Genomic DNA, 11816 nt, shown 5'->3' on the forward strand with positions numbered 1-11816 from the left:
CATTCAGGCGTTTGTAATGGAAAACGCCGACACTCTACCTAATGGCTTGGCATCCCCGCAAGAGCAGGGGTAAACATGTAAATTTATGTAAACCCGCCAGAAAGCACATATTTACAATAGTGCGGTGTAATGTGAAGACACGCAAGATGGTGGCGCCATGTGTCATTAGGCCGCTTTATCGTTTTGATTTCTTTATTTCTTTATTTTGACCTGGGAGGTGCGACAATCATTCTGCGAGCGCACGAGAGAGGAAATGATGTGGAACAGTGCCGATGACGATGAGGAGGGATATTAAGTACTGGTGCACCTGCCACCGATGTCATTTTTTTTGCTCCCGCTACTATTATTTGTTGATGCCGATACTGGAAGGATACTTTGTTTTTGGAAAAAAATATTCAAAATGTTGTTTATCTTCTAATAGTAAATTACTGCATACTCGCTACAATGTAAAGTAAATGCTATCATCGGACAGTGCTCGACTCAAATGGTAAAGAGCTCAGTGATGACAGATATAGTGTGCTTTATTTTTAATGAAGATATATTTTGCTACTAGAGACTTTTTTTAGCCCTGCAATTTAGTACTGAAAAAAATCATTGAAATATGGAAAAACTGAGTTTTGTTCAGTTTAAACTCAAGACTGTGATTTAAGCTGTATGTTAAATTCTGTAATGCAGCAAACAGAGTGGATACACAAAAAAATATTAATGTAGTGGTGCCTTGATAGACGACTTACCGTATTTTCTGGACTATACATCGCACTTTTTTCATAGTTTGTTTGGCTGAGCCTACGACTAATACTCAAGTGTGAAGTGTCCCTTATATCTGATTTTTCCCCTCTCTGACCACCGACTGCCTGTGGTGTTTTTGTAGGCTATAATTTATCAATAAATACCCATTTAACCCGTTAACCACTCGTTTCTCAAGGCACCACTGTACAGTAGTTGGCAACCAGGTGCCGATCTTTTCCATCACATTCAATCAAGCATATCCTACTGAGTAGTACAGTACAAAATTATATTATATTCAAAGATGGTCAATTTCTTAGCTTTAGTACATGGAAAGACAACTCTTAACCCAGCTTCCTTCACCATAACAGTTATATTTCTAATTGATATCCATAAATTAACTTGTAAAATTGTTTGGACAGTCAGTCACAAATGTGAGTACAAATTTGAGCAAGCTAAGAGGTTTAATTTTACTCTTATGAGTGATACGTCATTCATTCTTCAGTTAGTTTGTGATAGAAAGTGTGTGAGTACCTTTAACTGGCCATGTGATATCAGCTGAAAGGAACTGGTTTTGTGAGTGGCTTATCTTTAGTGTTCCGACGTTGACTTGGGAGACCGATAAGGCGAGGCCTTACTCGACCTTGCTCTGTTTAACAAGTGTTTCCACCTCCTTCATGAAGCGCAGGCAGAGCTCATCTTTCCACGGCGGGGCCACACACTGCACGGCCATGGGCAGACCACGGCCTCCTGACAACGCCTATGCACACACACACACACACTCATATTAATACAGAAAATTCAGGAGACGGTCTACTGTGTCCATCTGCTGACTGAAAAAGTAACTGCAATTCAATTTTTTCCCAAGTGTGATCATTTCTATTCGCATATTTGGAATACTGACAAGGTTTTTTTTGCTGCCTTTTTACTGAAATGTGCAAATGCTATTGGTGCTAAATGAAGACCACAGTTGAACTAATTAAATAGTATGGCAAATGTAGTTAGTAGTTACTATTTGATATCATACTTAGTGTTGAAGCAGTTTTTATTTGAACTCATTGACAGCGCTAGTGGAGGGGTGAACATTTGTCCACCTGCCGCCACCCCTCTCACTCCAAATGGACTGGACGTTTACCATACCTGTCAACCTCTGCCGATAACTGCCCTTATAAATGATTATGATTCCCCTTACAAACCCCCCAAAAACCTTACAAACACCGTACGACTCGTACGGTGTTTGTAAGGTTTTTGTTTTTTTTTTAAGGGGAATCATAATCATTTATAAGGGCAGTTATCGGCAGAGATTGACAGGTATGGTTTACTGTTGACATGATTATTTCAATTAAGAGCAGAAGGATTAAAATGAGTGAGTCTTTGTAGTACAATGGCTGTTGAGTCAAGTTTTTTTTTTGTCCCATCTCTCTTTTTCAAAATGTCTGTAGATTGAAGTTTTGTTTTTAATTTGGAATCTGAAAATTATACTAAACAAGGAGTGCATTTATCCTGGACAGAAGTATACATTAACGCAAAAGAGTCAATAATCTAATGAACTGAACAAATGGCCTCTGGGAGCACATGAATCATATATAACACAAACTAAAACTACTTAATGGCACATAAATGATTATAAATATTAATACTTTCTTCTCGCCGCCTTGTGAATGCATTTTCATCACCTGTTTGAAAAGCCTGTCCCAGCGGTCCTTAGACACGCCTCCATAATGGCAAAGTTCCTCCTCATCTTCCGGTGTCACCATGGAAACGGGAACGACGCCGGCAGGAAAGTTGAGCAGGTTGTAGATTGCCGTGTAGGCCAGTGGAACTGGATGGAAAGAGAAGACATTAAAAATAAGGGAAAAATATTTGGAAGAAAAAATAAATCTCAACGACTTGCGTACAGCTAAGAGAGCTGCAGTATAATAAGTTGTAGGCGGGTCCAAACATGGGGCAGAGAAGCACATCGATGTTGCACCTTCTCCATTCATCCATGGTTTCGTGAATGTAGTCCTGATGGCCACGCAAAAACAATGCGTGTTCCATTCTAAATGCATTGGAGCCTCAGCGACGGTACCTGCACAGCGGCTTGCTGATCCCACAGCTCCACGATGGATCTGACACACAGTGGAGAAAAAAAATGGAATGAGTATGGCTACTTGCCATCACCGACAAAAGAAGCTCCAAACTTCTCACCCGACTCCAGTGATGCCCTTCAGGAGGAAAGAACCACGAGGAGACTGAGGGAAACACGATGACAACACAGATTAGGGGGACAAACTTCTCTCACACTGTATATAGAACACTTAAATAATAGTTGATCAAGTTTAATAAAATATGCCTTTACAAGTTGACCACTTTAATCAGGAAGGAAAATGCATCATTTTGTCCCAAAAGGTACAAAATGAATATACCACTACTCAGCACCCTTGATGCTTATATTTTAAATCAGTGCAATATTTTTTATTTCTGATTTTTAGATATAACGGTTAATTGTTTATATTACCTTAAATATAAATTGTATCGATATTTTCAATTATTTTATAGTCTGAAAAAGATGGCACAGTCAAAAAACAAATCCACTTGTTATTGGAGCTAATATTTTGAAATTGTTAACCCAGAGCAATTTATAAGTCAACATAATAGACATATAGAACCAAAACTGGACGTTATTTAGATGATGTCTGCGTACGTCTTGCAAATTTTCTTCTAACAGTCTTGTGCTGAAGTGGAGTGTCCTGTGATTGGACGTGGCCCAGTGTATAGACAAACTCACCAGAGGCCTCAAGAGGAAAGAGAGGGTCTTTCTCAGCCAGCAGGGAAGGTAGAAAGGGTACAGTTGTAATCTGATAGAAGGATCAATTGGTCCTCCTTTCCTAAAAGAAGGGGAGTATGAATCAAGATTGGTTCTCACTGCTCTCTAACTCATTTTGACTGGGAGAGCATCCAGTAAATGTTTTGTTTTTTTTAACTTGAGAAAACAAGTAAAACATGAACTGAAAATTAACATGAGTTTAAGATTAAATAAAATTTCAGAACATTTGAAACATTTTTATAGTCTTAACAGCCTGTAATATATATTCGCACAGTAACTGAATGGAAACAAAACATTCGGTACTTGTACCAAAGTTAGGTGAATATGCTACCACTAAACCATTATTGACCCAGTGGGCTAAAATTTGCAAAAAAGTTCAAACAGTTTGAAAGTTTAACAGCGCAATTGTGCTATTTGCTCTCTTTTTCATTTTGAATGTTTAATAAATAGCCAATGGCAAGATTTCGATTTTTTCCTAGATATTTTTGGTTGACCAACAAATCCAATTTATGTATTTTCCATAGCAATGTTTTCCTGATAAATGAAATGTAGTACAAAAACTATGATATTATTAAATGTAATTCTTGTTTATTCCTAGCACAGGGCAGCTGCTGTCAAAGTACAAACTTAAAACAGGTTAGTTACTTGGATTGCTGCTTGTTGCAAAAAAATAACCTTGGATAATGAGTTACACAAAGGAATTTATTACCAGATGACATGTAGGCAGCCTGTCCTAGTGAATTTTTATTTCATTCCATTGAACTGAGGTGCAGTAGCAATATATCCCTCTTGCTGTTATTTCCAACTACTATAGCGATATTTCCATATCATTATTATTTTAGTTCATTTTATCTTGCTTTTCCTGTAAATATTTCAAGATTTCTATATTTGACTATTTTGCACTTGTACTATTTGCATTGTAAAGCAGTCCTCAATTTCGTGGTACAATTGGATAATGACAAAAAAAAGGCATTCATTTGTCAATTCATTGAATCAGTCAGTCCACAAAACCACACTGGAATTGGCCAAACTACATTTTGACAAGCTATGAAGGATTTTCTTTGATGAAATTCAGTAAATGATTTCAAAAACTCAGAAATGTGCTTGTAAACCGGTTAACAATGGTCCCAAAAAGTAAGCTTTGTTACACTTTATAAACAGATCTTTGAAATATTTTTTTCAGTACTCTAAAACACGTGCTACACTCACAATTTTTGTAGCAGGTTGGCCCCTCCGTCTGCAAAGATCCCTTTAGAAATGAGAAGAATGGCATCCTGCATCCTCAGAGGACTGTAGGGCACCAGCTGTTCATAGACACAAAGAAGCTGTTTAAAAAAAACCACTACGGATGTAAATTTCCGATCAGTTCTTACAGTATGTCCCGCTTCCTCCAACAGAGCTCGGACTTTTCGCAGGCTTCGGATCATGCTCGGCGTCGGCAGAGTGACGCCATCGCTCTCCATGTAGCCGATTCTCAGAGACGTGGAGCTCTTATACATCTGGAAAACATGGACATTCATTCATTCAGGGAAAGAAATGCAGCTGAATTGGTTTTATGTAAACATCCACTAAATTAGGGGCATACGCCAGAATTCGCAAATATGAGCAAAATGAAGTCAACTTGTCTTGTTGTACCAAGAGTGATGTTTGCCGGAATGTGATAAAAGGTGTATTTTAATGTTACATCACATGTCGAAAGATTAAAATGTACTGTTTAGAAGCAAAAGACAATTGTTGCGCTATTAAAACAATTTCTTTTGAAAAATTGAGTTTACACACTTAGAAGGTGAAGAAATGCAAAACTCTCTACTTTGCACGGTTTGGACAAACGTAGTGAGAGAATCTTAACATACACACACACACACACACACACACACACACACACTCCCACACCCATAAATCACGCTTTATAAGGATTATAGATAACATTTCCTCCACTCATTCTTATGAGACCATCACACTATATGATTTGTCTGTATCTTCAATTATATTTTAAAATCATTTAGTGTCACAAAATAGATAATATATACTGTATCCCTTATGCCAATCTGTATTTATATTGATAATTAACCAAATATTTTGTTGAGGTTTTGAAGATGAACATTTTGCCTGACAAATTCAATACCATAAAAGAATAGTATTTGCTTGAAAAACTTAATCCAAGTTCATAAAAATGTGAAAATCCACACTGAAACTCGTAAGCGGAAGCCAGCAGTGAAAGCTTTAAATCTCATTATATACTTGCATAATGACAATAAAAGCATTACATTCAATTCAATTCAAATTACAACGCATATACACCTTCATTTTCGGAGCACAGATAGCAGCAAACTGGGAGAGTGGCTAAAATAAGGTTAAAAAGGGTATTTTTGAAGGTTTCAGATTTTTTTTTGTGGTGTCATGTTGATTTAAGCAAGGACGCACCTCCACATTGAAAGGCACAGGAGGAACAGTTGGATCCAGGGCAAACATGTCATCACAAAGCAGCGCCTGCATGCACAGAGCCAGGCCATCCACATCCTTGGCCAAGGGCCCGGGAGATCCCGACACTAATTTTATAAGAAAAAGTCACATGAATATTATTCACTTTGACTGCAAACAAATAGCAGAGTCGCTACTCACCTGTTTTTTGCCCCGGACAAATAGTGCCTGCACCCAGTTTGCTGAAAAATGCAAAATAAGCCATTTTATTGAAGGGATGTACTTAGTTAATTACTTATTAACTGCAAACGCATTGATTCATCAACAGATGGTGACCTCAGTCGTCCCCCTGTTGGCTTGAAGCCGCAGATGCCACAGAATGCGGCAGGGATCCGGATGCTGCCCCCGATGTCGGTGCCTATTCCCAGGATGGAGCCCCCTCCGCCGATGAGAGCCGCCTCGCCGCCGGATGAACCGCCGCTGGTCTTTTCCGTGTTGTGGGGGTTCACCGTCTGACCGTAGATGACGTTACTGCAGTCGTAACTAAAAAGTGAGCCGGAAAGGGGATAAGGCTGATGATCGCTGCTAGCCCTCCCTGCCAAAACGGATTGGACGTCTATCACCGCCAAATACAGAAAATGAATAAATGCAGTGTTGCCCTGAGATATGAGTAGAGTTCAATTAGTGATAAAACACTCGATACCACAAATCATATTTACCCTTTGATATGAATGGAAATGCTATTAATATATTTTGGCCTACAACATGCCTTTTTAAAAAAATGTAAACATTATATTTTAGAAGAGGGCGGCCCAGCGGGTGAGTTGGCCTCACAGTGGGAGATCTGGGTTCAAATCCAGGTCGGTCCACCTGTGTGGAGTTTGCATGTTGTCCCCGGGCCTGCGTGGGTTTTCTCTAGGTACTCCGGTTTCCTCCCACATTCTAAAGACATGCATGGTAGGCTGATTGGACACTCTAAATTGTCCCTAGGTATGAGTGCAAGCGTGAATAGTTGTTTGTCTCCTTGTGCCCTGCGATTGGCTGGCCACCAATTCAGGGTATCCCCCGCCTATGGCCCAAGGTCAGCTGGGATAGGCTCCAGCACCCCACGCGACCCTAGTGAGGATAAAGCAGTTCAGAAAATGAGATGAGACAATTAAAAAAAGAATCCACCATGGCCGAGCTAAGCATGCTTTTCCACAGGTGAGCATCATGTGTCAGCTGTTTAACGAGAAATTTGACATTCGCTTAGCGGATTTTTCAGGCGACAATTGGCATATCGTACCAACCAAAGAAAACACAATGAAAATGAAAGGTTGCATTTTTTGGGAGGGAAATTTTGAATTTTTATCGGAAACCAACAAACCTCGGCACTAAAATTGGGAGGGAGGGCAGCTGAGACGCGACTCATTACTCATTGACGTTACCTTAACATGCTTTGAGAGACGTTGGTTTTCACAAATGGGATGGCACCTTGTCTCCTCAGGACTTCCACAATGACAGCGTCCTTCTTGAGTGGACAGTCCAGGTTGATGACCACACCGCAGGTGGAGTCGTAGTTCTGTGGGAACATAAAAACGGGCAAAGATTAGTGTACAGAAATTATTCAGGAATTGATTTCATTACGTTAGTTTCAAACATTTTTGACCATCTGTATGTGCAGGCAGCCACCTTGTCAATTACCTTGTACGCAATGTTTTCCTTGATGCTGACCGGAACGCCATACAGTAGACCTCGCTTGTTGGAATCCAGCCTTTTCAGTTCCCCAAAACTCTCCAGCAGGATGGTTGTGCAGCAGTTCAACGTTTTGTTTACACGGACAGCCTGTGAAAACAAAAGAGTTATGATTACATTTTTGTATACATGAGCGATCACTCTAAAAATTTGAAGACTCTTTCCAGGATAATGATTAATTAAACAGACATTGGCCCTACAATCATAGCAATAAAACGTGGAAAAGTACTAGCAATCTTAAGTGTCGGTTTAAGAGTGATTGGTATACTGGACCTTTTCTAGGTAGGAGTAAAACACATCTTCTGGTCTCAGCAGGCCTTCTTGCAGTTTATTTGTCAGTTCAGTCAGGGACAAGGACAAGACGAGAGATGAATTTTTCTTGGGATGCTTCAAAGGGTCACATACAGAGAAAATGCATATTTAAAATAAAAATGTGTTTTTAGAAAAAATATTTAATTTGATGCACAAGAAATACAAAATAACTCAAAGTGTAAGGATATTGATTTGCCTTTTTAAATCAGCAAAAAGAACCACTTTTCCACTTTCTATAAATGTGAAACTTTAATTGTGGCACTTGTCTGTTATGCTAAATGATTGATTTTCAAAGATGATTAGAAATCACGTGATTTTCAGAGTTGCAGAATTGGGTGCAAATTGGCTTTTAGAATGTATTGATTTATCAATTTTTAGTTAACAACTCAAAATGGAGTGGACGTCTAGAGCCGTCAATGGCAGCAGATGAGTTAAATCCTTTTTTTTTTAAATCGTGCATGATTAATGTCTTGAACATATACAACTTTTAAGGGAACAAAACTACGCTTTTGACAACAACAAATGCATATTTAAACTCATCCATTCATTTGCCTTCCATGCCGCTTATCCTCACGAGGGTTACTTGAGCAAATCCTAGTAACAATAAAAAATCCCTCTAATATATAGTATTTTGAAAACATTTCAACTCACCGAGCTGTTGTAGTCGAGTACAAACTGCTCAACTCTCGAAAGCCTGTCATCTCGGAGTTTTGTGGCTCTCTGAATTTTCTTCCTAGCGTGCTGACCCCCGTCCACCGACCGGGCCAGCACCACCACAGCCCCGGCGATGCAGGCGGCAACCCCGGCGATGACGACGCCCGTCGACCGGCTATCCGGCTGCAACCAATCGAGTAACTGCCTGAAAGAATCCATTCACGCTAGCCTAGTTTGCTACAATTTAGATCGTGCCGAAAGCTTGTCACCTCGCTTTTAAATAGAGTAAACACTGGGCGTCATGTGCTTAGGAGGCGGTTTTGACCCTCATAAATTTGAGGGGGCAGTGGTAAAACATTTGTTCAAGATGACATCGTTTCCTTAAGGACGTGACAATCTGCGCATGCGTGCGTGCGTATATTCCGCGACAATCATCTAGACAGTACCAAACATGGTCCGGTAGAGGGCGTCATTGTTGTTCTTCTTTCATAGGCATCCTGTAGTAACTTGTTTTTTTTGGGGGGGGGTTAAACAATGACTATAGTACCTGATTCGGGTCCCCTCGTCGTTAGTTAATTGGGCCCTGAGCATCAATCCGTTTACATCCCTAAGACATAACAAATGTAATTCTCATTCGGCTACAAATAATGAAAGAGTGGCTATTCAGTTAGTGTCCTCACAAAGAAGAACAAAAACAAAACAACAAAGTGATCAAGAACTTATCACTATCTGGGTGATCTTAAAATAAATGAAGACACCAAGCATAATGTCTCTGGCCTCCCACTTTAATAGATCACACTAGCTCTCCTGTTTTCCTACTTAAAGACACAGATACAGTATTGATGTCAAATGCATTTAGAACCATATTGTCCTCATGCATGGGCCACTAGCCAGTCGTATTGGAAGAGAAGTTTCATTTAACAGAATGGAAGAGTTTATGCGCCACCTAGATGAAGAAAAAAAAATCAAAGTTAGAAACATCACTGACACTGATAAGTCCACGCTAACATGTTAAAATATGCATCATTTCTGTCGAATGACAATAATGAATTGGGATTGGTTGCATCCAGATTGCGCCATAAACCAGTCACCTCTCACTTACGCAGTGGTCCCGAGCATGGAGGAAGTCAAAGAGCTCCTCGGTGCAGTCTTCCGTCGTGGAGGAACGAGCGCTTACTCTATTCTCGCACTGTTCAAGACGAGCATGAGTGTGTACGCAGTGTTCCAACTCCACGCACTTCTCGCGCATCGTTTCCAAGGGATCCTAAAAAAGCAGCGCTATTAAGCATTCTCACAAACACAGATGGAAAATAAAGTTTTCTTGTTTCCATGAACACCTTAGAGTTAAACTAGCAAAAATCTTGTAATTAATCACGACCAAACAGGTTTTATAAACGAATTGGTTTGCATTGACGGCAATAGACATCCAATACTTTTGTCTAGGAAATCTTAATCGATGCTTATTGCCATTAGTACTAAATTTCAAAAGGGAAAGACAACAACATGAATAAAAAAACTGAATGTGAAAGATTGTTGCTCAAAGTATTTAAGTAAGAAAAAAACAAATTTCTTAAGACCCCTGATAATTTCCAAACACTAACTGACGAGTGATAAACGTATTTAAATTCACAGAAGGATGATATGACCCTGATTGGAGGTCTATCATCGTCCAGGTCAGTAAAAGTTACACGTTAGAGAAATTAAATGTTGTGGTTCTTCACTGCACTAAACAAGTTTTTGGATTAGATTAGATTGAACTTTATTCATCCCGTACTCAGGAAATTCCACTGGGATGCACGTGATAAAGGTGTTAACTGTCTTTAAGACAGTTCTATAGAGTTCTATATATATTTCATATACATTTTCAATACGCCAACATACCACTAAATCTTCATCTTCATCCTCCTCTTCTTCCTGAAAACAAAACAGTAATAAGAGTAGTGTCACGTATTATTCACATTTATTCAAGTCATTAAAAATGGCAGTTTTTTTTCAACGAAAGGCTTCTTTTGTATTGTCAATTATATAATAGGATATATATGCATATATATATATATATATATATATATATATATATATATATATATATATATATATATATATATATATGTGTGTGTGCATATATATGCATATGTGTGTGCATATATATATATATATGCATATATGTGTGCATATATATATATATATGCATATATATATATATATATATATATATATATATATATGTGTATATATATGCATGCATATATATACATATATACACATATTTATACATATATATGTATATAAATGTATATATAATACAACATTAATTGCCACTTAGTGCCAGAAAATGTAAAACGGCGTGAGTTTATTGCATATTGCACCAAAAAACATCAATTAATAGAGCAACTTCAGCTATCTTAGCGTCATTGGGCTAGTTAGTAAAAATATCTGATTTGCGCCGTAGTATAATAAAAACACTTACATCTTCTGGTTCTCCATTCATAATCATTTTCTCCTCCAGGACCATCCTCTTAGCTGGGTGGGATCTTTGAAGGCCACACCGAACGAGTGTTTTGTTTGGAGGACAGAGCAGGTCACGCCGATGGGATGCAAAGCTTGTTGTGTGTGCGTTACACGCTTTCAAAATAAATGGCAACGTATAGAAATATGGAAATTATCAAGTCATAGAAAGCTATGTATAGTCCTAAAAATAACAAACTCTACTTTCAGTAATACCTAATATTTCTATTTTATTTTTCCACGAGTTACCTTTTTTTGTATCACTTTAAAGGCGTTTTACTTTGCTAATATCAAACTGGAACTAAACTGGAACATATTATACTCTTTGCTGCCGTCTTGTGGCTCTACGTTACCACTTCAACAACAAAGACACGCCGGGTGAATATTACTTGGCCACTTAGTGCCAGAAAATGTAAAAAATGCTACCCAGATGCCCTTACATTATAAAATCCATCTCTGCATTTTAAAGTAATGGCTGGTGGATACATTAAAATATGGCCTCAGCAACATTTGTAAACATTTGAACTAGAGGCCAGCTTCATTAACTTGCATTTTAATCATCTACTATCATAAGTATGCAAACAAGAGTACAGTGCAAGTGATGTTGTATTTCAAGTTAGTGTGGGCAGTGCATAAATTCACTGCTATAAAGTCA

At 38.6% G+C, this 11816-nt stretch overlaps 2 protein-coding genes across 2 annotated transcripts; both read right to left on the bottom strand.

Moving 5' to 3' along the window:
- Positions 1–503: 503 nt before the first annotated feature.
- On the bottom strand, positions 504–9147 carry faah (fatty acid amide hydrolase). Its single transcript, XM_077607807.1, has 15 exons — positions 8654–9147; positions 7964–8077; positions 7640–7780; positions 7384–7517; positions 6293–6499; positions 6158–6198; positions 5960–6084; positions 4909–5034; positions 4745–4839; positions 3497–3596; positions 2917–2960; positions 2798–2837; positions 2625–2733; positions 2403–2548; positions 504–1486 (listed from the first exon to the last, which is right to left on the bottom strand). The coding sequence occupies exons 1-15, from the start codon at positions 8873–8875 to the stop codon at positions 1361–1363; spliced, it is 1770 nt and encodes a 589-aa protein (XP_077463933.1). The 5' UTR covers positions 8876–9147; the 3' UTR covers positions 504–1360.
- A 273-nt stretch (positions 9148–9420) lies between these two features.
- On the bottom strand, positions 9421–11289 carry uqcrh (ubiquinol-cytochrome c reductase hinge protein). Its single transcript, XM_077607165.1, has 4 exons — positions 11124–11289; positions 10538–10570; positions 9759–9920; positions 9421–9602 (listed from the first exon to the last, which is right to left on the bottom strand). Exons 1-4 carry the CDS (start codon positions 11166–11168, stop codon positions 9570–9572), a joined length of 273 nt encoding a protein of 90 aa, XP_077463291.1. The 5' UTR covers positions 11169–11289; the 3' UTR covers positions 9421–9569.
- Positions 11290–11816: the final 527 nt, after the last annotated feature.

Source organism: Stigmatopora argus, chromosome 8, assembly GCF_051989625.1.
Source record: "Stigmatopora argus isolate UIUO_Sarg chromosome 8, RoL_Sarg_1.0, whole genome shotgun sequence".
Lineage (NCBI taxonomy): Eukaryota > Metazoa > Chordata > Actinopteri > Syngnathiformes > Syngnathidae > Stigmatopora > Stigmatopora argus.